At 45.4% G+C, this 24,585-nt stretch overlaps 1 protein-coding gene across 3 annotated transcripts in view; it reads left to right on the top strand.

The window, feature by feature from the left end:
- The first annotated feature begins 10,628 nt into the window (after positions 1-10,628).
- The window catches only part of LOC119377318 (acetylcholinesterase), a 34,513-nt gene continuing 20,556 nt past the window's right edge, over positions 10,629-24,585 (top strand). The window contains exons 1-3 of one of the 3 annotated variants that reach the window (XM_037646851.2): positions 10,629-10,753; positions 11,829-11,901; positions 14,112-14,397. In XM_037646851.2, coding sequence (XP_037502779.1) covers positions 14,131-14,397 — 267 coding nt within the window. In that variant the 5' untranslated portion in view covers positions 10,629-10,753; positions 11,829-11,901; positions 14,112-14,130. Of the gene's footprint in view, positions 10,754-11,734; positions 11,902-14,080; positions 14,398-24,585 lie in introns of those variants that run through there. The other 2 variants (XM_037646850.2, XM_049411571.1) reach the window with 2 other exon arrangements.

Raw genomic sequence — 24,585 nt, 5'->3', positions numbered from 1 at the left:
TTGAAAGCAAGAAAGTTGCATAGGGTGCGCTCTAGTTGAAATGTGACTTTATCTACGCATTCATTGCGCGCTGCTTTTCACGCTGTGTAAGTTCATCGACTCCTAGATGAAGATGGGTGATTTCCTGTACGATCGAGCAAAGCATAGCCGGTCGATCTGTTAAATTCCTTTCAAAATTTTATATATGGTTGTCTGATGAGTGGAAAGAAGTGGTCCGCAATTGTTTTGTTGTAAAAATGTTTTTCGAAGCACGGGGAATCAATAATGACGAAGAGATGGAGTGCCGCGCTTACCCGATCTCCTGTTTTTTCCGACTTTGGGGATAAATTACACAAAATATGTTAAATCTACGTACCTCAAATTTCGTTAGCTAAATATTTGTATGATATTGCTTGCGTTCAGTTATTTTTGGTTTCTCTCGGTAGTGCAGATATTTTTATGAAAAATCTCAAAATCGACCCAGGAAACTTTTTTTGTCTACTTTGCAGGTGTTTATCTAAAAGAAAAAGGCATACGGCAGAGTTGCAGCAATTCCGCATTACGTTCTAAGCATACTTGTTTATCAAACTGCTAAAGATTATATTTATATCCCTTTCCAGTAAAGAGATACGACCGGGATAACTTCAAGAAAACACCGTAAAGTGGACATTTCTGACAACTAAAAAAAATCTATTTTTGGTGTTTATAAAACTTTTTTCACTTTTTCTGTTGCACATCGGCTTTCACAATCAATAAAACATATTAGATAATTTTGTTTCACTAGCAGTTACGGCCACTCCAATGAGGCCCTTGCGCAAGGCTCAGCGCACAAAAAATAGGACAATAATCAATAAGGAAGCAAAATATTCGAAATAATCTTTAGCGAAATGGAAAAATTGTGTAGGTCATGGAGAACCGCTTCATTGAAAAATAACTTGTTTCTGGGCAGGAATCGTTCACTTGAATGATTCTGCAACGCAGATTGCCTTCAATCCTGTACACATAGCTTCTTCCATGCAGACCCGGCTATGCGTGCCACGTACAATTCAGGAGATACTTCTGGTGACCTGGATAGCTGCCAGGTATGCCACGACTGAATGCCATAGAAGGCGGGCACTCTGGTCCACTATTCCTTTTCTAACTTGCGGAAGGCAACAAATTCTTTTCCTTCCAGATGTATCAGATGCACACCTTTCAGTTTTTCTTACAAAACAGTTACGGAGTATCTGGCTGCACAAATGGCACTTTCAGGGTTTGTTCTCAAGTTGTTGAGCATTGCTTGATGCTTGACGAGTCCCCCAACTCCGTCGCACGCATTTTTCCCCTGCCCAGTTGCTGAGAATATCCATTGGCTATTGGGACAATCGCTCTTTCCGAACTCGAAAAGCTAGTACCCATTTCTGAAATGGCTGGCGGCTCCATCTCTGACATATGTCACCTTGACACTTGGAGTACACCGGCAGGTTATCGTCCACCCGTTCATTCACTTTCTATAGAGCCAAGCAGGCGTGTGCGGAGTCGTGGCTCAAGTCGTCAATTACAATCGCGAAACTCTTCGTAGATTTTTTCCTTGTCACCACGCATGTAAACACGGAAACTTGCTGTTTTTGCCAATGGTATGCCTGAACTTAGTCAAGAAGCGCGGCAGTCCAGTTTTCGGCAAAATCAAAGTGGAAAACAATGCTCCCACGTTGTGTGCATTGGTTTTCCTCGTAGATAGATTCACCTTGTGTCTTGCTGATGTGGTTGTGCATGATCCACCTTTACGAAGATCACACCCGAAGATGATTTAAAAAAGTGTCAGCATACAAAACCTTTTTCAGAAGGTCGGCAGCCTCTCACGTCGCTAGGAGTACTTCTTCGTCTTCTGGGATATTAAGTTCCTCCGCTGTCAGAGACCTGCCTTTTAGACACTGATTTCATTCGTCTAAAAGTCACTGTGGGGATGACCGAATGCAAATGAATGCTGAGTGAAGATCATCAGCGTCGATTCTGTGGCCAGTAAGGTTCTCAAGAGCGGCAAGGCAAAACTTTGTAGTTGGCACAAAGGACACAAGCGCACATATGCTGGGTATAACATTTTATCCAGCGCGGTGGCAAGGTGTAGAATTTCGATAGGCCAATGCCAGAATCGGGATGGTCGTCTTTGTATATGCGTAATGGCTCTCTAACAGGTCTTATCATGAAACGCTTTGTTACGAATGTCTTTTCTCCATCGACCGTAACCGACAGGACGTCCTTTCTACATTCCAACTTGACCTTCGTGTAGTATTCACGCGCCGCAGACACGCACTCAGGGCTCACCTGGTCAAAGCATCTGGTCGATACCATACGTCGTGATTTTCTTTCAATCTCCTTCACTTATTGATACGATACATCGATGCTTCAGGAATAAGCTTCTTAATATCATTTTTCACTAGCGTTCATGGCAGGAGAGTGAGAGGTTAACAACGTTCCTGTGGTATCACTGATGCTGGATAGGCTTGTCGAAAGCTTTCGGTCCACTGCACGCGCAAGGAGCACTTTCCTTCGGATGAAATTCCCGATGCATCACCGTGACTGTAGGCCCGGCGTATCTTGCAGCGAACATTTTCGGCTCCCGCCTTCTTCACCTCCGTTTGTTTTCTCTTGATGCCGGCAGGCCTGTCCCGACTTCTCACTGCGGCTGGAGGTTTCAAAGGGGACACGCCGGTAGTCGCAACGGTCTGGTTGATGACGTCAATTTCTTCTTCAGGGGGCATAAAAATGTCATCGCTAAACTGCGTGTTGCGTCAAGATATTTAATTACAGAAGTAGCGAAAGCATGGGTAGCACAAGTAGCCCGTCTCTTTGACAGTCGCTGATTTTTCGGATGGTAAAAGCTGCTTCAAGACATTGATGTCTGGGTCGGTAACTTTGCGAAAATCTCGCTTCATTACAATGAGCTTCTCGTGCTTCGAAAGGTAGTCTGCACATTACGCTCACTCAGAGCTATACTTTGCGTCCATGAGACGCACGGGAGCAGAGCAAACCACAAGCATTCTCGGGGTCGAACGAAGTGTGAGCAGCGGATCGTACGCATGGCCAGTAGCGGCCGTCTGCTGCCGTCATCTGAGATAGGCGTGCGCATCCGGTTACCTTTAGTTTTGCGTTTGGTTCTTTGGTATTTCCGCTGAAACGCCACGCTCATGTTTTCCACTAATCTGAAATGGCGCAGCGCGTTTCTGCGGCGAAAGCCAGTGCTCCTAGCTCCCTGATAAGAGTTTTCATCTTGCTTCTTCTACAGCAGCACCACCGAGGGAACGCAGTCAAATTTCAGCTGCCACGGCCACGCCGTAAAGTGTTTCTTGTACGACCGCTGAAAATTGAAGGTGAACTCAGCTACAGCCAGTGCATCTATGACCTTGGTCGATAGTCACTGTTTAGGCGCCATGCACGTGCGTTGGAATTCCAGCCGCCGTGCCCAAAAAGCATCTGTCGCCTCGGAACGCTTTTGTTTAAATATACAAGTTGGTATTCTAGACGTGCCTTTGCTTGTGTTTACTTGTGAATACACAAATTATCTCGTAAACAATATCCGCTTCGTCTACACTTCCATCTCGGCCGTGTTATCAGCGCCTGGCTGCGATGCGAGCAAAGGGCGGACAGAATAGCGACGCAGTGCACATGCGCTAAAGTTACCCGGGAGGTGTGGCTGTTTTGCAATCTATTGGTCTGAGTACGCGAGAACAAGCTCTCACTGCGCCAGAACATGCTGGACTGTGCGCGCGCGCCTGCTTGGTAACACACTCTCATGGTCGCTCCGGTGACCAAATCATTTCAAAATTGGCGTCCTCAGTGCCGCCGACAGTATTTTCAGTGCTGCTGGCTTTTTAAGAAGCTAAAATCTAAGCCTGCATTCTATACACTTAGCGGGCAGGAAGTCGGATGTACAATTGCCTATCCTTGCGCCAGGGCCTCATACGACGTGCCGTAACTATTAGCGAAACAAAATTAAGCTATATGTTTTTTATGATTATGAAAGCTGATGTGCAAGAGAATAAGTGGGAAAAGCTTAATAAATATCAAAAATGGTTTTTTTAATTATCGTCAGAAATTTCCATTGTAGGGTTTTTTTCTTGAAGTTCGCCCGGTTGTATCTCTTTATTAAAAAGTGATATAAATATAAGCCTTGGCGGTTTGATAAACACGTGCGCTTAGAACTTAATGTGGAATAGTTGCCACTCTGCCGTACGCCTTGTTTGAGAAAAAGACCTGCAAATTACACAAAAAAAGTTTCTTAGGTGGTTTTCGAGATTTTTTATAAAAATATCTACCCTACCCAGAGAAACCAAAAATAACTGAACGCAAACAAATTCGTGCAAATATTTAGCTAAAGAAATTTGAGGTACGTAGATTTAACATATTTTGTATAATTTATCACCAAGTTCAGAAAAAACAGCAGGGCACGTAAGAGCGGCACTCCACCTCTTCGTCATTATTCATTCCCGGTGCTTCAAAAAAAATTATCCAGCAAAACCAAGTGCAGATCTATTCCTTCCACTCATCAAGCAACAATATATAAAATTTTGAAGTAAATTTAACAGGTCGACCGGCCATTCTTTGTTCGATCTTACGTGGAGTCACCCAGATACGCAAAGAGCGGCACACAAGCCGTTTTGAGAAGGGTGGTTGTGATCAGCCACCAGGCGGCGTAGAGATGTCCACTTCACTACAAAGTTCGACAGCTTATCGTGCATCCGCCAGGTTGCGTTCACGAGTCCCGTTTCCATACAGACGCTGATGGTTCGCCAGTAATCTCCCGCTGGTTACACCCGCCTCGCCGCATTTTGAACACGTCGACTCGCTCTAGCGGTAAGCTCTTTCTTTCTGTCTCCAGACATAATTTTACTGTTTCTTGCGTTAAACGCGATGTTATATCAAGACGCTTGTTGTGATGTCAGCGTATTTTGTTTGTGCAGCATAGAATATACGCCGTGACGCCAGCCGGGGTTCGTTAGCAAGTGGTAGTTTTACTCGACACGTCGCCTGCCATGGCTCAAACTTTGTTGTAGTCTGAAGCGCTGCCTTGCTTGTGTCCCGTCGTTGAAAACATTTTTGTGCTGATCTCATGGGCTGCGTTTTAGAGGAAAAACAAGCAGCGCGTACGCGGACTTTTCTCGTCTTATTCTCGACATGGTGCCCACAACTTCTCCTTGTTGCTCTTTGTAATATGATTTATGGTATCAATCCTTGAACGCGGTATGTCGCTGGCGCCAAGGATTCGCCTTGTCTTCTTCGGGTCAAGACCACTTGTCGGAATGCGACAAGCCGTGTTATTTCGAGGATTTTTCATCGCTCCCATCCTTCACTGAACTTCTGACATATTATCAAGTGCGTGATACTTTAAATTTCCTGTGCAATTACCAAAGTAAACAAGAAAGAAATCCGGCACAACCCATGCGTTGTAGGAATCAATTTCGTACGACGCAGTCGGGCAGTTGCAGCCTATGCCGGGTTCTTCGCTTTGCGACAAGCTTTACCGGGTGGTTTGAGGTCTTCGTGTAAATTCAGTTGTTGTGCGCATGTCATCGGCTTGCCAGGCACGCCGAGTACACCAGCGCGTAAAGGGTAGCTCATTGTCCAACGTAACGCGGCCACTCAGGGAAGAGCATAGACGTCAGTTTCATCACTACGATGTGCACGCTACAGGGCGTTAATGTACTGTCATACGTAGCAATCGAAGGGGTATTCGCACTACGCTTGACTAGCTTCAGAACTCAGATACGTAATGTTTATGGCATTGATATCAAAGCGGATAGCCGACACTGCCACACCAAATGTCGTCCTGACATGACGCATGTATAAGGTCTTTTTCCGAAACAGTTTAAAGCACAGGCGTGGCTTTGTGGTGGAATACTTGATTGCCATGCAGAATGCGCGGGTTCGATTGCGGCTGGCGCTGCGATTTTTATTACTTGCTTCCATCAGGACATTTAAACCATCGACAACGTCGTCGACCCCGACACCGCATTTTCTGTCACGTGGGCTCCTTCACACTGTGGTGTTCAGATTTCCTAAGTGTGAACTCATTTGTACTGTGAATCACCTACGGCGCATGCCCGCACACAACGGTCTGTGTTATGCGAGTGTGTCCCGCACGTGACTGATGGAAATGATTTCATGACGTACTCGACAGGGAAGTCGCGTTATTCATGTCACTACCGGCGCATCTGGTTCTTCATTCATTCACGTGCTCTTGTACTAATTTTGGCAGGTACCAAGTTGAAGAAAACGCCACGAGAGGGCCAAGACGTAGGCGGGTAGATAGATAGATAGATAGATAGATAGATAGATAGATAGATATCTATCTATCTATCTATAGATAGAAACGGTGAAAGTGCATTTTGTTCGCTAAGAGATGCGCACTTAATAAGCATTTTTGTATGGCACCACTGCTTCCTATTATGTGAAATTGCTCACAAACAGCAAAGAATTGTTATAATATAGCTCTTATTTCAGTATTCTTTTCGAGTCGGAACCAGGTAATTCTATCTCGATCGGGTCCATCAAGGCTCTTCGCGGTTTTTTCAGTGAAAATGTTGCTTATTGCGTCTGTATGTACGGCATGCTCACATTTGTTTTTATTTTATTGCGATAGCAATTATATGGACAGTCTCGGCTGGATTTTGCCGTCGCCGTCGCCGACGCCGCCGTCATGCACCGTATATGTATAAGTATGTATATATATATATAAGCCCCAAAGAAAAATAATTCAGAAAAATGCTTCCGAGGCGCGGAATCGAACCAGGCACCTCTTGCTCCGCAGCGAGTGGCGCTATCCACTACGCCACGAAACGCAGATCCTCCACGTAGCTAACGGCGAGCATTATATACACACCCTTCACCGCTGGACGGACTCAGAGACGGCAGGCGATAATAAGCGTTTCTTCATTACCAGCGAGATGGCGTTAGGAGCCCGACGGGCGCATTTAAAAGTCGTCGGCGAGCTCGCCCGCTTCTTCTTATATTTGCGCGTGGGAGAACCTTGCCCTTCCGCTGTCTGCTCGCGCGGTTTTCTCGTGCTGAGGGGAAGAGTAATGTTTCAAGCTTTCACCGTGATGTCCGCGCTCATGTTACGGCGCGTACGAATGTAACTCGAGCTCAGGGACGCCGCTAAACGAACAAACAGAAGATGAGCGCGAACTATCAAGTATCACAGCTCGACACTTGAAGCACGCTAGTTTCCTTCGCTGCTTCGGCCGCCTTTGCAACAGAAGCGCTGTTCAAACTGAGAGTATCCATTGGCGAGCCTTACTTCGTATAGCATTAATTTCTTGCTATCGCATTCATTGCTTCGCCCTTGCGGCGAAACTGTGACTTTTTTTATTTATTCATAATGTCAACCTATACAGGTCCATACATGAGTGAACAATGAATACATAGGTCAATTTCGCAACAGAATAACAAAACAATAGCTATCACACTTCGGCTTCGGTGCAGTGTTTTGTGCGACAAACTTTTCTACATAGTTCGAAAAGAACAACAGAGTTTCATTTATACATAACTCGTTGTTATGCACGCACTAATATCGCAGTGTAAGAGTGAATTTTTGAAATGCTGAGATCTAGAAATTTCAAGCGGTTACACAAAAAAAAATTTGCTCGATTATAGAGATGAACGCCTCCAAGGATCCCACATTCATGCAAGCATGTGCAAGAGCGTTCCATTTTTCTATGGTAGACAGGAAAAAAGAATACCTGCGTCACAGCGTGTTTTTTATGGCCTGATACACATTGTATGATTGAGTCTGGAAGAGCGCTGGTAGGGTGCTTTGAGGTAGTCGTTCTTATCAGCAGCCAGCATATCGTGATATAACAAGTGCATCAATTTCAAAGAAGCAACGCGTCGGCGGGTTTCAAGTGTCTGTATCGCAGCGCGACTGCGCAGTAGCATCACACTCTCATTTTTAGAGCATCTAGAATAAATCAAACGAAGCGCCTTGTTTTGAATTGCCTCTAACTTGTTGTAAGATACACTTGGTAAGGATCCCATACTACACTGCGGTATTCGAGAATGGGGTGTGCCAGAGTTTTATAGCACGATAGTTTAACACTCGGGGATGCTGTTGCAAGTTTACTGCGCAGAAACCGCAGTTGTTTGAACGCTTTTTGACACGTATCGCTCATGTGCGTGTCACATTTCAATGTGACACGCACATGACCCATAAATATTTGTGCGATTCTGTATGGGCTACATTTGGTCCCATGAGGTTGTAAGTGAACGGTATGCTGGCTTTAGCTTCCGTGTTATTGACGTACATGTTGTCTTAGTTACGTTTATTTGCATTCCCCATTTGTCGGACAACTTGGAAATACTGAGCAAGGATAAGTTTAGTTTAACCTGATCCGCCTCCGTTCGTATTGTTTTGTCTATGACGAAATCATCCGCAAATAATCTTGGTGTGACGTCTGATTCGACTTCAAAGTGCATGTTATTCACGTATATTAAGAATAAGATAGGACCAGGCCCTAACACAGACCCTTGGGTACTCCCGAAAAGACTTCCAAACATTCTGATTTAGCACTGTTTAATTTAACGAATTGTATACGGTTAAAAGGTACGCGCTTATCCAGGATGCTACTTTATCGTGTATTACAATGTCCCTAAGCTTTCTTGTTGACTTCCAGTGGGTTACCCTGTCAAACGTTTTATTGCGATAGCAATTATATGGACAGTCTCGGCTGGATTTTGCCGTCGCCGTCGCCGACGCCGCCGTCATGCACCGTATATGTATAAGTATGTATATATATATATAAGCCCCAAAGAAAAATAATTCAGAAAAATGCTTCCGAGGCGCGGAATCGAACCAGGCACCTCTTGCTCCGCAGCGAGTGGCGCTATCCACTACGCCACGAAACGCAGATCCTCCACGTAGCTAACGGCGAGCATTATATACACACCCTTCACCGCTGGACGGACTCAGAGACGGCAGGCGATAATAAGCGTTTCTTCATTACCAGCGAGATGGCGTTAGGAGCCCGACGGGCGCATTTAAAAGTCGTCGGCGAGCTCGCCCGCTTCTTCTTATATTTGCGCGTGGGAGAACCTTGCCCTTCCGCTGTCTGCTCGCGCGGTTTTCTCGTGCTGAGGGGAAGAGTAATGTTTCAAGCTTTCACCGTGATGTCCGCGCTCATGTTACGGCGCGTACGAATGTAACTCGAGCTCAGGGACGCCGCTAAACGAACAAACAGAAGATGAGCGCGAACTATCAAGTATCACAGCTCGACACTTGAAGCACGCTAGTTTCCTTCGCTGCTTCGGCCGCCTTTGCAACAGAAGCGCTGTTCAAACTGAGAGTATCCATTGGCGAGCCTTACTTCGTATAGCATTAATTTCTTGCTATCGCATTCATTGCTTCGCCCTTGCGGCGAAACTGTGACTTTTTTTTGAAAAGCCTCTGAATATAGCGTTTAATTGTAGTCTAGAATTACTGCAGCAAAGTCGTGAACGGTTTCCAAAAGCTGTTGTTGTCGAAAGACCTATGCGGAAGCCAAGTTGTTTAGTGTATAGCAAGTTCTTTTCTTCAAGAAATGTTATAATTGCTTTGTTAATAATGTGCTCCGTGTGCTGACAGCAGCAGCTGGTTAGTGATACGGGTCTGTGATTGTTTACCTCTAGCTTGCTCCCGCCTTTGTGGATAGGGATTATCTTTGCACGTATCCATCCCGCTGGAACGCTAGCACAATGCTGTGAAAATTTCATTATTGAAGGGAGTCACTTGCTTTGCGTAGCGCCTGAGAAACATATTTGAAATATTGTCGGGTTCAGGCGACTGTTTTACGTCCATTTGGAAGAGAGGGTTTAAAATTTCTTGCTCTGAAAATTCTACTGGCGTCAATGTTGAATCGTGGACTGGCGTTTGGACGTGTTCCGGAGGTCCTAAAGTACGAATGAAACCAGACTGAAAATATTCGTTTAACCACTTTTGCGATATGGGAAGCATCGTCCTGAATTACACTATCGATTTCTAACTTGGCGACACCGGCTGAAAATGACACCAACATGTAACAACTCTTAATTGCGCTCCGTTAAACACGATGTAGTTGAACATTTTAACAGCCGAATGCGAACGTGACTCGAAAGGGTTGCAACAAAACCGAAACCAGAACAGGGCTAAATGAGGCGTACGGAATCTACGAAGGCAATATTACCGGTTTGATCAGGCGCTGGGGCCACTTGCTGCAGTTCATCCGCAGGGCCCTACGTCCGCTCTTTAGGTGAGTGTGTTCTTCTGGGACCCACTGTCTTCCAGCAAACTCGAGAAAAACTTGGGCGAACGTCACTATCTGAGCAACCTGCATCGCACTATGTTCTTTTTTCGTCTTGACATCACGCTTGCGTGAGTATACTTCATCATTGCGTTTCTTGAACGTCCTTGAGTTGCCATTGTAGATGATGTAACAGAAACATCGTGTCTGTGTCGGTGTTCTCAACAATCGCCCCATTGTGCATAACTTTGCCATGCGGTCCTTGTTTCGTGGCGAATGAAAATACTGCTGCATGTTATTTCGCAGCACCATTCAACAAGTTTCTTGTCAGCTTTCCACAATCGGGATCCACACTTATATCAGTGAACACATGTCGCTTCATTGTTTTGTTAGCAGGTAGTAGAGCTGGCACTGGAAGAACATATTTGGCGAGGAAAGCTCGTCACTTAAAACACGCGTCAGTTACCTTCACGACCTGCCTACCACAAAGGATCCACTGTTTCGTTTGAGGGCTCTGCTATGTTACATTTACTTATCCACGCAATGTGAGTCCTTAAATATGACTTGAAAGCAACATTCTATGAAAATTCATCGAAGAAAAACAGTCAAATACCATAACTTTTACGATATTCCACTGGCGAGGAGGTGATGCTTATGTCTTCTACGATGTTATTCATCGTCGTGTACATCTTATTAACATAATGAAGCATTCTTGGCGCCTTCTTGGGTTTCAATCCTCAATTCGTCTTGTGCGCGTATTTCTTGCTAATACGCAACACCGATACGCTATTCACTTGGGATCTTTACCAATACTGTACTGGTAACATTGGTACCAATACGCTATCATCTTGGTATATTTAGTGACGGAGCTTGCGCTGTGCTATGCAGCTCTAGACGGGTGTCATTGCTCTAGCTTCACTTAGTTCTTCTCCCCTATACTCGAACGTGAAAACATGGGTGTCATGAAACATGAATCCCATGAAAACTTGGTTCGTGTTGTCGACGCCCGACACCGCATTTTTCGGCTAATGAAAAATATAAGGATTTCGCCTTAATAAAACCGCCAAGCAGGCATTTGAGATGCTGCGCATCTGCACAACGACATGCATCTACTTTTAAGAGACTTAGAAGTGTAACTTACAAGTATAGCGCTCTTTTCCTGTGCTTCTTCGTTCTTGCGGTGTTTTAGGCGTCTAGAATTTTCCTCATTACTTTTAAGAGCTTGATTTATTTCTTGGCGGGCAATTACGCTGGTAACATCATTATAAATGGTAAGAACCTGATATCGACATGCTAGGCTCTTTTATATGTATACGGCAGAACTGCGGCATACTAATTTATCATATCGCATATTTAAAATTCGTCATGGTTTCGAGGAGCGGCCACGTTGCTTCTCAACAAGGTAACGCCTATGCAATCTCTCACTTGAATGTCAGCGCCCTCGCTCACAACGAACCTGCTTTGCCGTCGGGTTTCAAAACGGAAAGAAAGATACCTGCGGGGTGTCGACAGAACTTTCCATCCGGTTCTCGTTCCTTTGCCGCCGTGAAGAAACGTAGGCGTCGCTTACTTTACGGAAACGTCATTTCTTATCGTGTCCGCAATTGTTGCTTTATCTAGCTGCCGCTAAGACCGGCCGTCTCGCCTCCCATCATCTCCTGGTGGACCTGATGAGAAAAGTGCCGTGAATCAGGTAACTCACCCAATGTTCATCTTACTTGTTATTGGCGAACAAGACGCTTTTAAACGCACGTAACGTATACTTGCGAGTATAGTGAAGTCATGCGCCGTCGGTTCCTCGTACGTTATTTTTGTTAGAACATCGGACAAGGAGGGCATGCCGCCTATTATGAAGCTATTGTGTATCATAAAACTGGTGCAGTGGAACGCAGTTGCAATTTGCAACTACGATGAAGGTGAGGTTGTATGCTGTTGGATACGTAGCTCAGGGTTCGTGCGTATACTTGGTAAAACTTGTTTGTTATTGAGTGTTCGTGGAGCTCTCCGGAGGCGCTATCGCCTATAGAGACGTGCTAATATGCAAGCTTGTTTTCATTTCGAAAACTAAACTGAGCCTCAACGCAGCCTGTCAGCGCGTAGCACCATGCGAGATGTCAGCTTGTTTTTGTTGTTATTGTTTTTTATATCCTTGTTCATAGTGGAACCAGAGACCTTGTATTATGTTGCCGTTTTGTCCACGAAGACCTTGCCGTCCCACTAGCCACGCAGTATAGCCTACACGACAAAATCGATACTCTTACTTCGCCGAAAAGTTAGGCAGTGCACGACCACAACCTTGAGCTGTACGTGCCGCCACGTGTGCAATACATCCACGTTCACTATGGTGCTCTATCACGTGCGCACCGGCACACCTTTATACAGAATTTGTCGTCCCCTGCACAGTAAATTCTTATACAGATCGATTCGTGGTAAAGTTCGCCCAGCATAACACTCGCTACAGAGCCAGGAAATGAGAATTCGTAGGCTGTATGTTTGAGTTCGTCCTGTCTGGGTGGCGTGTCACCATTTTTCGCGTTTTTTCCTCCTGTGGAAGCACTGTGGAAGTACTTCAGCATAGACCCTGACACTAGTAATTACGGCTATGGATCCAAACAAAATGGGTTTTCTTTGTGTAAAATGCAACGAAAAAGCCAAAAAAAGAAAGACCTCGAGTGGTCTTTGAAGAGGTGCAATAAAAAAATCACAGCATATCCACGGAGTGAATGATGATGAGTGGGCGAAGCTGCGGAGGTTCATCGGTAAACCGTGAATCTTCCGTGAATTCTGCCCAGTACATCATCACCGACGTGAGATCGGGCGCGTTTATACTAAAGGTTCGATGAGTTATCACGACTTGCAGCTCACTTTAATTTTACATGTACGCTGTGAATTTTCATTGTTTAGAAAACCATTGCTTTAGAAAACACCTTGCGTCTTTCGTTAAGCAGCTGGCGTCTTTTTCGTTTTGCTTTAGAAACATCTGGCGTTCTTTCGTTTTGTTTTTACAAAACATCTGGCGTCTTTCGTTGGTTTATTTCATCAATCAACGGCGTTTTGAACAAAATTTTTATTGTTTAATCACGCACAGGAGAAATCTCACCAGGCACTACCTTGGAGGTAAACAATGGCTGCTAATGGGAATGAGAGACAGAAGAAGTCGGCTTTTAGCTAACACTTACACTTCTACAGAGACAGAAGAATTCGGCTTTTAGTTAACGCGCACGCTGCGAATTTTTTATTGTTCAACAACGCACAGGAGAAATCTCCCACCGGCACCACCTTGGAGGTCAAAGGGTAAGACTTGTTACTCACTACTACGAGCACGACGAGGGACGAACGGGTGCCGCCTTAAGGAGCTTCGCCCCTAAAAAAATTAGCCGATCCGGGAGAATGTGTAATCAAACAGCCTTGTTCTAGAGAGAGCATAAGAAAATAAACATTGGGCTACCACGAGAGAGTTTAATAAAATCTGGGTGCTCCCAGCGGGTTTGCATTGCAAGGCTGCGGTGATCCTAAATACGACACAATGAACACTGCGCTGAGTCTAGATACTGTAGCTCAGCATATTCTTTGCCGTACAAGCGTGTGTACGCAGTCGTCCACACGTCCTACAAACTGTTGCTCCAGCACTCCGCTTGCAATAGCTATAGGTGTTGCAGCTGTATAAAAAAAAATGATCGTGTACACGCCCCCAGCAGTGGAATTAAACGAATCTGTGCTTGCAATCGAGCCACAAGTCTCTAGAAGTGTTATGTGAGCGCGAGTGCGGATTACATATCACATCTTTTGTGCAAATGAGTAAATAAACACTGACGTATCGATAAACAGGTCAGACTAAATAAATGTGACACATATTTCATTTTTTTCTACAGAAGTGTTTGATCACTGCCGCTAAATCCACAGTGAGACACAACGGTGAGCAATGATGGAGGCTACAACAGTGATCGTCGCTGTGCTCGTCGTCGGCGTGCTGAGTACCACGGCTCACGACATGCACGTCGAGAGGCTGACCGCAGAGGGAAGAGTTCTCGGGAGAGTGGTGTACACACTGGGCAGGGCAGTCGAGGAGTACCGTGGCATTCCGTTCGCTGAACCACCAATTGGACACCTCAGGTTCCGACCTCCAAGGCCCAAGACTGCTTGGGAAGGAACCCTAAACGCCACTGGAAGGCTTACAGCGTGTCATCAGGTGCGAAAATATTCACCTATGGTTGACATAGAGTTTACATTCTTCATTTGCGAGCATGGTGTATTCATCATCCTGATAGCGACCACTGAAGGGAAAAGGCCTCTGTCATGTTTTTTTGTTTGTTTTTTTTTAAAATAATCAGGTCGTGTTCTTGCTGCGGCCGTGTTATTCCCACAATCTTCTTATTGTTATATCGCCACCTTTCGTGCCTTCTCCTGGCGCGCTTCCACGGCATATCGACTCGTGTCGATATTCCTGCAGTCCAATGCCTGCCGTATAATGTTTTCAAGCAAAGTTAAGCTTGATACCTCAAGCGAGACAGAAAGCGGAAGGAAAGACAGGGATGTTAATAAGAGGAAGCCACCGGTTATTGGTGAATAAAGCACGAGAGGCCTAACACAAATATCATAGTTACATTGTGCATACCGGGTGTCCCAGCTATCTTTAGCCAAAGGTTAAAAATACAATATTAGAGGCAGGCGAGTCAAATCAGTCGCAAATTGCTGACAACCACCTTGCGCACTACAGACAATTTTTTTGTTTCGTAATTAACTAATTTGTTAACTGGGACGATTTAACTAAATTGCTAAATATTGACTTTAGGCAAGAAATGCTGCTTGCAATGTTCGCGAGCGTCTTCAGAAACCCCAATTGCATTATTTGCGACAAAAAAAAATCTCACGAATACCATTTTTTCCAAGCTGTAAAGAAATCCCGCGAAATACAAAAAGAACCACGTGACTAGCGCCCGCGCGCGCCGCGAGAATGCTGCCCTCAGCCGTGGTTTGAGCGAACTAAATCAGCTGCGGCCGCGACTCGCCGGCTCCGTTGCAGCGGTAGGCAGATAAGTGGGCGATGGTTTCTTGGCCCGTTGCCAGCCAGTTGGCGCGCGTGACGGTGCAAGTTGTAGCGAGTGCGAGCCAAGAAGTTGAAAAAGGGGTACCAGCGAAAACACTGAAAACACGTACACAAGAAGAAGGCGTTACACACGGACGAACGCTGGACTTTCAACTGTGCTTTATTGGAAATCGCATTGTCGCCAAAGGCTTCTCACACATGCGCATTGCCATCACTTCTCACGACACGTGACACTTCAACTTATTATTTACGCTAAGTAGGCACGCTCTTTCGACGTCAGAGACAAGGACGTATCGCTGACACAATTATCTTTATGATTCACAATGTGAAATGCTTCTAAAATCTCCCGCGAATATCTTGTCTTTCCCCTGCCCAAAATGGTCGTGCGATCGAACATCGGCTTACTGGATTTGCATTTCATGCAACTGCGGCAATGAACAGCCAGATTGCTTCCCAAGTCCCCGCTCAAGGCTGTTCATTGCCGCAGTTGCATGAAATGCAAATCCAGTAAGCCGATGTTCGATCGCACGACCATTTTGGGCAGGGGAAAGACAAGATATTCGCGGGAGATTTTAGAAGCATTTCATATTGTGAATCATAAAGATAATTGTGTCAGCGATACGTCCTTGTCTCTGACGTCGAAAGAGCGTGCCTACTTAGCGTAAATAATAAGTTGAAGTGTCACGTGTCGTGAGAAGTGATGGCAATGCGCATGTGTGAGAAGCCTTTGGCGACAATGCGATTTCCAATAAAGCACAGTTGAAAGTCCAGCGTTCGTCCGTGTGTAACGCCTTCTTCTTGTGTACGTGTTTTCAGTGTTTTCGCTGGTACCCCTTTTTCAAGTTCATAATGCACCAACTGGCCCAACAGCTAGCGCTAATGCGAGCCAAGAAACCACCTTTAATTTATCGGCCTACCACTGCAACGGAACGGCGAGTCGCGGCCGCAGCTGATTTAGTTCGCTCAAACCACGGCTGAGGGCAGCATTCTCGCGGCGCGCGCGGGCGCTAGTCACGTGGTTCTTTTTGTATTTCGCGGGATTTCTTTACAGCTTGGAAAAAATGGTATTCGTGAGACTTTCTTTATCGCAAATAATGCAATTGGGGTTTCTGAAGACGCTCTCTAACTTTGCAAGCAGCATTCCTTGCCTAAAGGCAATATTTAGCAGTTTAGTTAAATCGTCCTAATTAACAAATTAGTTAATTACAAAACAAAATATTTTCTGTAGTTCGCAAGGTGGCTGTCAGCAATCTGCAACTGATTTCACTTGCCTGCCTCTAATATTGTATTTTTTAACCCTTGGCTAAAGATAGCTGGGACACCCTGTATACAATGGTGCTGCGGATAGTTTGAGACAGTTAATAGTTTATTAGTTCCTGCCCTAATTACTCTAGCTGTCAAATAAAGCTGCACTGACTCTCTTTTCCGAAATGTGATCTCCGTGGTCAGAAATAACAAGGAATATTTTTCTCCTATTTTGTGGGTTAAGGGTGTAGCGGTATGAGGATCAGTGTTGCGCAATGAGCGCCTTCATTCCCTTCCAATTCCATTTCGGGGAATGAGAACCTGCCGCAATTCCATTCCTTTCAATTCCTCGGAATGAAAAAACTTAGCCCATTCCCACTTCGGGAATGGCCGGGCAATTCAATTCGATTCCTGTGATTCCTCAACGTAGAAAAGGTATCTTGATAGTTTTATTGAGTTCAGAATGTACGCCCCATAAAGCTAATGTCATCAGATGCATTAAAATGTGCAAAGTACGCAAAACAAGTTATCAAGTTCTAGGGATAGTAGCTTGGTGACATATCTCGTGCACTACAACCACCCTAGTAATTCCTATAGGGTTAGTTCTCCCGCTAGCTATAGTATTTGCACGGTGAGCATGTTTGAACGAGTGGCGATATTTTAATATTGTTTAAGCTTAAATGTGGTAATGCTAAAATGACGACGTAGCGTATTTTTATGCTGAAAAAATAGTGTTCAAGAAGACTAAGTAGTTTTGCCACGCATACGGAGCAGTCGTGAATATGGAGAAAACTAAGACTTGAATAATGGGGAATAAAATCCTCTACATCTGCCGGTATTAGTTGGAACAGTGCACCGCTCGGGCACCTTGTGCCTTTCCATCGAATGCGGAACATTGGGCCGCACTGCTCGTCAGCACTCACGCTTGTCAAGCTCGCCTAGCAAGCATGGGTGGCGTAAGGAGAACTTCGTGTTCGTCAGTGCGCAGGTATGCAATGTCTTCCTTGTCGCAAAGGTTATTTACGTGTGTCAGGTACTAAACTGCTCGTGGTATAAACATCAGGCTGTGCATTGAGTATTCGCCACTTTCGGGGGGGGGGGGGTATCAATGCGAACCAACGCGCGGGGATAATTTGTTTCTCCCTTCAGTATCTGCTTGGATAATGCATTTGTGTGTACACTAATTTATGCCTCGGTTGCTCTTTTACAAATTGGCAGATCGTTGACACATTTACACTACGCCTACCCTTGGCTCTGGCTAACTAAAGGCGGACCGAGAGAATGCGTTGTGACCTTCGACTTCGAAAAAAAACATGTACTCAGCTCTACATAACTAATTTGAACATTATATTACAGTTATAGTAAATAAGGGCGTAGCAAAATACGTTCCTCCCCAATGGAAAGGCAGTTTCTTTCCCGAATGCCTTTTTTGCTTTATTGTTAAACTCGAGGCTCTGCATTACAAATGCTTGAAGTTTGAAAAGAAGCTCGTAGAAGAAAACCAGCTCTATTTCTGAAAAAAAGACGTAATTCCATTCCCATTCCATTCCTCCAAGCGTTGTCTCCATTCCATTCCCATTTCATTCCGGGGTCGCGAAAATGTGGAATTATTCTGGAGTCAATCCAATTCCGGAGTGGCAACTCCGCAACACTCATGGGGATAGGGGTATAAGGGTCTCGCAAACAGGAGACTCGAACAATGCTCTGCCCTCCCCCCCCCCCCCCCCACACGCACAGACAGATCCATTAAGAACGTCGTCCTTGAAGCAAGAACGACAGAGAACCGTATGTCCTGTCTTCTTCTCAATCCTCTTGTATTCGTTCTAGCTCTGCCTTTCCATCATAGCAAGGCGCCTAATCGTGTCACCTCATCATGGGAGAGAGAAATTAGCGTCTTTTTCTTCTTTCTCATCAGTCAATAATATATAATTATAAACCCGAACTTGCCCATCTGTCTGTTATTCTGCAAAGAAAATAGTACGTTAGGCACGAGCACGTCAAGATTCGCTTGCCCCGATTTCGCCGATAGGGCTCCAGAATTGTTTCCCTAATTTTTTCTCGATACGTCCCAAACTCACGGTTTTTGTAGATGCGTGTTTCCACACGTAAAGATCCCAGTAGCGGAACTTGCGTGGAGTCGGCGTCATGTGTTTAGGAGTCACGTGACTTCAGCAGAAACCTCACAAATGTCATAATAGGTAGAGTGGCACGTCGCTGTCGGGTCGGGCTCTGGCCGTAGTTCGGCTAGCAAGAGAGTGATAACCACGAAGCGGCCCGGCGTAGGTTACCGGACCGCCGGGGACACAAGCCAACCATTGACTCGATTGCTGCACAACCAGCAGGAAAGAAGGAGGGAGACAGTCTGCCTCCTTCTTTCCTGCTGGTTGCGCAGCAAGTCGAGTTTACAAGTATGAACCAACTAGTCTGCAGAGAAGTATTGCTGCAACCATTGACACTGGCAAAATGGCGATACTCATGCAACGCCACGCAGAACCTTTCGCTTTCGTTCAAATTTTGGCGGGAGTATGACGTCATACGTGACTTCTCTACCCATATGACGTGTCATTGTCCCGCATATGACAATGACCGGAAGTTGCAATGCCACACTCTTGAGGGCGTGAAAACACGCTGCGTAGACGCACTTGGGGGATATTCACTAGGCCTAAATTTCGCTGAATGGCGCCGATCTCGGCGCGGTTGATTAATATTCGTGAACTTCAGCTTCCGAACCTGGATTATTACTTCATCGTATTGAAACTAAGCAAGTGACTGGAAAGAAATTACTGAAATAAATTTTCGCTGATTTATCCCTTTGAGACGCTATGCACACAAATTTTTTGACCACATGTATTTGCTATTTCTATCGACTAGGGGCTAAGAAAGAGCAATATACATTGAGCTTTGAATCTATTGAACATTCTGCATGATAAATGTCGCTTCATACAACTTCATTTTGCACCATAGTGTTGCATATGATCCCTTTGCTGAAGGCACCACTATGGCGTACTGGAATAGGGTAGTGTGTCATATCGCGCCGAAAACGTGGCTCTTTTTGCGATGACGGCCAGCGGTGCTGGAGCAAGTCGTACTACTGTGTCGCCACCTGTCGCCGCCCCCTGAAGTAATTTATGGTAAGCTTAGATACAAAGCCTCCTAGATCAGTAGTTGTAGTTGCCGCAAGTAGGCATGCATGTGCCTGAAAAACTCGCTGATTATTCCCTTCGGTTTCTCATGACGCGTTAGCGAGTTTTTTCGTGTGCATGACATACTCAGTGTTTGAGGAAGCCTGATGAACTCTAGTTTTTGCAAAATTAAGGGCTTTTTCTCAGAACATAAGTCGCAGACTTCGAATACCGCACGGTGCATATAGCTGCATTCCTGCGCTTTGGCGCCTCTTTGAGGAGCAAAATGTCTAAAGAAATGGAGCAGGATTCGTCATAGAGCGTTACATTTTTTTCCATCAATAACCTTGCGACTACTCTCCTGGCTCACGCAGGTGAGGGGTGCTCGTGGAACTCACCGTATCATGTCAACGTTATCCTTGCATCCTCATTTGTTTCGTAGCATAGCTTCAAATTCGTGTGATAGCTAAGGAGGCGTACACATGCATGGAATGAATAGCGATGCGTCTTTTATGCCTTGTGCAATCAAAACAGTAAGCATGCAGATGGGCCGGGTTGCTGTTCTGCGATAGGAATTGTGCAAGCTCAGACGACGCAGAAGCAGGTTTATTTATTGCAACAGTGCATCTAAATGCGTTAAAGCGTTTAAATCTTGCACATACCTTTAGTTTCGATCGTGTTATGTGGCCATTTTACTCAAGAGCTGCAGAAAGTTTCGCACTGCAGAGTTAAATTTCGGGTGCCGGGCACGCCGTTCGATCGTGCCGCCTGTCTCGTGGCGTCATCGAAAAAGTGACCAGCACTCTCCTATTGGTTTGCTGCGGAGACGACACACTACCTAATTCTAGTACACCATAGTACTACCAGATTCGACAAGTCGTGCGATGTTCCGCTTCCCGCGACCCACGTCAAAAGTGCAACTTCTCTTTGCTCAGAATGGACATAACCGAAAACGAATTTGAACTGACTTTATAGCTTGTGATTTCACTCTATTTATGCAAAAACAGGGCATGAATGGCTTCATAATAAATATATATTTATTAGAAAGTAATTAGGAATTATTACTATAACACGCATAAACTGACGTATTACGACATTATTTTTGTTGCAATATAATATCGAGTACCTTGAAGTAACATTGTGTCGACTTGACGCATTTACAGGCAGTTCTTCATAGGTGGCGTCTGAAAGTGTTCTATAGATCAAGGGCTAGCTCCGCGATTTTCGCTATTATTTTACACTAATCAATTTTGGATTTTTGCTAGCTAGTACAAAAAATGGCGAAGCTCTAACTAACTCGCACAAGGCTTGAAACAGCGAAACTGGACGATTAGGAAGTGTGATCTGGTTGCTTTTAGGCTGTCGCCATGCTTTTGCTAGGTTGTGGCGAGGTTTCTTCTCAGCGTAGAGCGGTTCGAGTTAAACCAGAAAGTGTCACAGACAGGACACGGATCCCCAAACACCAGAGACAGAAACTCGCGCTGAAACCAAGCGTTCGCACCTCCCATAGACCTACGGACACGTCATCGTTCGCGTAGGGCCTCCATCGTTTCAGGATCCTCTCGCAGCCGCCGTCACCTATACCGTTCCCTGGTATTCTCTCGTTGTACGTACTCGGGGTCTCCGGCTCCCCGCCGTCGTTTCGCAGCCATTTCTTGGGCTAACCGCGTCGGATCCGCTCGTCGCCGACGCTGACAATCTCGGTTGGCAGCACGCCGCGATTCTTTGTAAGCGCCTTCTTAAGCAGCAACTGTGAACTTTGATTATAAGGGCGCGGTCGTGATCACGGACGCATGCGCTCTCTCGGCAGGCATCAGCAGACGGCTCGTATACCTTTCTACGTGCTGCGTTGTTAACGGGAAGAGATTGTGTGGAAAGAGAATCTCTCCATGAAGCGGTCGTATTCTCTTACATCAGCGTTTTGTAGTGTTACGCAAGACTGGATCTAAAAAATTTAGTTGCCAGCTTAACTTCGTATAACTTTATAATTTGTTGTTATTGCATTCGTTGCTTCACCCTTGCGGTGAAACTGGGATTTTTATTAAATGTGCTTTGCGAAGAACGAAAAACAATGGAACCTAGACTTGTAGAATTAGAAAGAATAAGAAACTTTCAAAACCGAAAACTGCGCATGGAGAGCTCGCACACAGTCGCATGTGAGTAACAATCGGACAAACGTTTGTCAGGGAGCCTCATGCTGCCGAATCGAGCAGCTCGTATACAAACAATGTTTTTTTTTGTCCTCCTTCCTTCCATACTGCTGTTCTGTTGTCTTGCATGATTCGCCCATCCCAAATATACGCAGTATATTTGGGATTGGCGCAGTATAGCAAATATATATATAGTAAAAAAAAAAGAAAATACTATACGCAGTATAGTAAATATACGCAGTATCTATCTATCTATCTATCTACAGGTTATACTGCAAACTGAGGTGGCATAGGTGGCATGTCATATGCATGCGAGCGCAGGCATGAGCTTCAACGCCATCACACCATCGTCAAGCTGTCACGCAGTCCTCGTTTCGTAGTTCTACATGCGAAGCATTTAAAGATATTCTGCGATTCTATCTATCTATCTATCTATCTATCTATCTATCTATCTATCTATCTATCTATCTATCTATCTATCTATCTATCTATCTATCTATCTATCTATCTATCTATCTATCTATCTATCTGTCTGTCTGTCTGTCTGTCTGTCTGTCTGTCTGTCTGTCTGTCCTTTATTCTACTTTACTTTCTTCTATGTATATCATAATTACTACAATAGAGTTAAAAGAGTACACATAACGTCTTCTATGCTTCATTATATTTTGTCTTTCATTATGGTTGTATCCAACCAAAAAACGAACCCTTACATTCTCTTCCTTCGTTCATACGTAAAGTATATTGCACTAATACTATCAAATTTATGCAGTCACTGACCAGGCACGGTTACTCGTTTAGATTGGCAGAACGGTTTCTTAAGATATGACCCATTTCAGTTAGTCGGCGAAGCAATGTGATCCGGGAGACTATAACATGGAGGGACTGCACGTAGGCGCGCAGTCATCAAGTACATTTGCTGAATCGTAAATGCGAGCATAGATACAGTAATTATGGAGTCTGAATAAGGTGAGGCAGGGTCGCTTCAGATCTGTTGCAGCTGGTCAAATGGAATTAAAACATTATGGAACATTGGCAGCAACGTTATGTCACGGCGAACATTTTAGGCTTCAAGTGAAACACGTCGTGGTCGTGCTATAGTCGTAATTGCGTCGCTGTCCTGCTGTTACCTTCAATGCGCTGTCGCCTATCTACATCTGGCATGGTCTTGCAGCGAGCAGATCTATCGCTCGCGATAAGCGGGAACAAGGGAGGGAGTGTCAAATGGCCTCGAAGCCCGATTCTTGCCATACGCGGATGGCGCTGTTAAAAATAAAGCGGAAAGGGCAGTGCTTTTCCGCGAATTCTTGGCACCCCCGCGACACGTCTGCCTTTAGTACACGTTGAGGATATGACAGAGACAACGCCTTGATATCATATAAACCATCATGAGTAGGGGAACGAGACAGGTCAACAGAAAGGCGCCGACGAGCATTGCGCCTGCACTCGTCTGCTCCTTTCTGTTTTCCTGTCGCGTTGCTCTACTCACTATGGTTTATATGTCCAAACACCAACTCGCCCGACAGTCAACTCTTTTAAAGCCTTGATATCAGGCGCCTTGCTGAAATCAATGACGAGTCCGAGGGCGAATTTTTGGCTGTCTGTGCTCTTCACGATACTTTCTTACAAGAATAAAATGGCTGCCTGAGTAGATCTACCTCTTATAAAGCCAAATTGGGAGTTTGTTATTACGTTATGTTTGTCTAGAAGCTTTGTTAGGTGTGCAGCAATAGATTTTTCTAGCACTTCAGAAGAAAAAATGGGTAAAACAGATATTGGCCTACTATTGGAAACATTTTTATATCGCCGTGTTTAAATAACACGGATACCCTTGCTCTTTTCATGCCATCTCTGAATGTATAATCCTAAATTGAATATATGCACCAACGAGCGAATAAATGGACAGTAATCTAAAACGTATTGTCACGTGGTCGTGACTTCGACGAAGACAGCAGTCGGCCTTTGCAGGGTGCAACTGTTTATTTGGCCGAACTTGTGGCCGGAAAAATGAGAACGAGAACTACAGCAATACACGCTGTACAATGATAGCGGCGAACAGGGCGTCGTCCGTCGATCAACTGACAAGCGGTCAAGCGCGTCGGCTTTTATACAGGCGCTATCGAACTTTCCAGCAATATCGCTGGTGGTTGCGCAATCTCTAGAATGAGCTCGAGCGTTCGCGTCTTGCGCGCAATCTTAACAAAATCATCTACAACAATCGTGAAGCTTCTCGAAGAATGAGGCGCGGTTTGCGCTGAGCGTTGCCGACAGCCTTTGTGGGCGAATGCAGCAAAAGTGATAAGAAACGTACGTGGCAATGCCCCCCTCTGAAAAAGCATCGTCCCGATGCTTAAAAACAGAACATGAATACATGCAATACTAAAGAAAACTAAGCACACAAACATTAGGGTCCTCAGGTGCGTTAACGAGCATAGTACGGTTTAAGGCGCACCACATGCACGACCTCGGGTCGAGCTCGGCGCCTCTGAGAGTTCGTGATGCCGTCGGGGACAACCTCGTAGTCGAGTGCGCCGAGACGTCCAAGTACCCTGTACGGTCCGAAGTATCGTCGAAGAAGCTTCTCACTCAGTCCGCGTCGTCGTATTGGCGTCCAGACCCAGACACGGTCGCCGGGCTGGTACTCCACGAAGCGTCGTCGAAGATTGTAGCGACGGCTGTCGGTGTGCTGCTGGGTCTTGATGCACAGGCGGGCGAGCTGTCGAGCTTCTTCGGCACGTTGTAAGTGAGCGGCGGCGTCGAGGTTTTCTTCGTCGGTGACGTTCGGTAGCATGGCGTCGAGTGTCGTCGCCGGGCTC

This window comes from Rhipicephalus sanguineus, unplaced genomic scaffold (assembly GCF_013339695.2).
Source record: "Rhipicephalus sanguineus isolate Rsan-2018 unplaced genomic scaffold, BIME_Rsan_1.4 Seq4305, whole genome shotgun sequence".
NCBI classification, from domain to species: domain Eukaryota; kingdom Metazoa; phylum Arthropoda; class Arachnida; order Ixodida; family Ixodidae; genus Rhipicephalus; species Rhipicephalus sanguineus.
The sequence above is the reverse complement of the archived record's forward strand: the minus strand, read 5'-3'. Positions and strand labels throughout refer to the sequence as shown.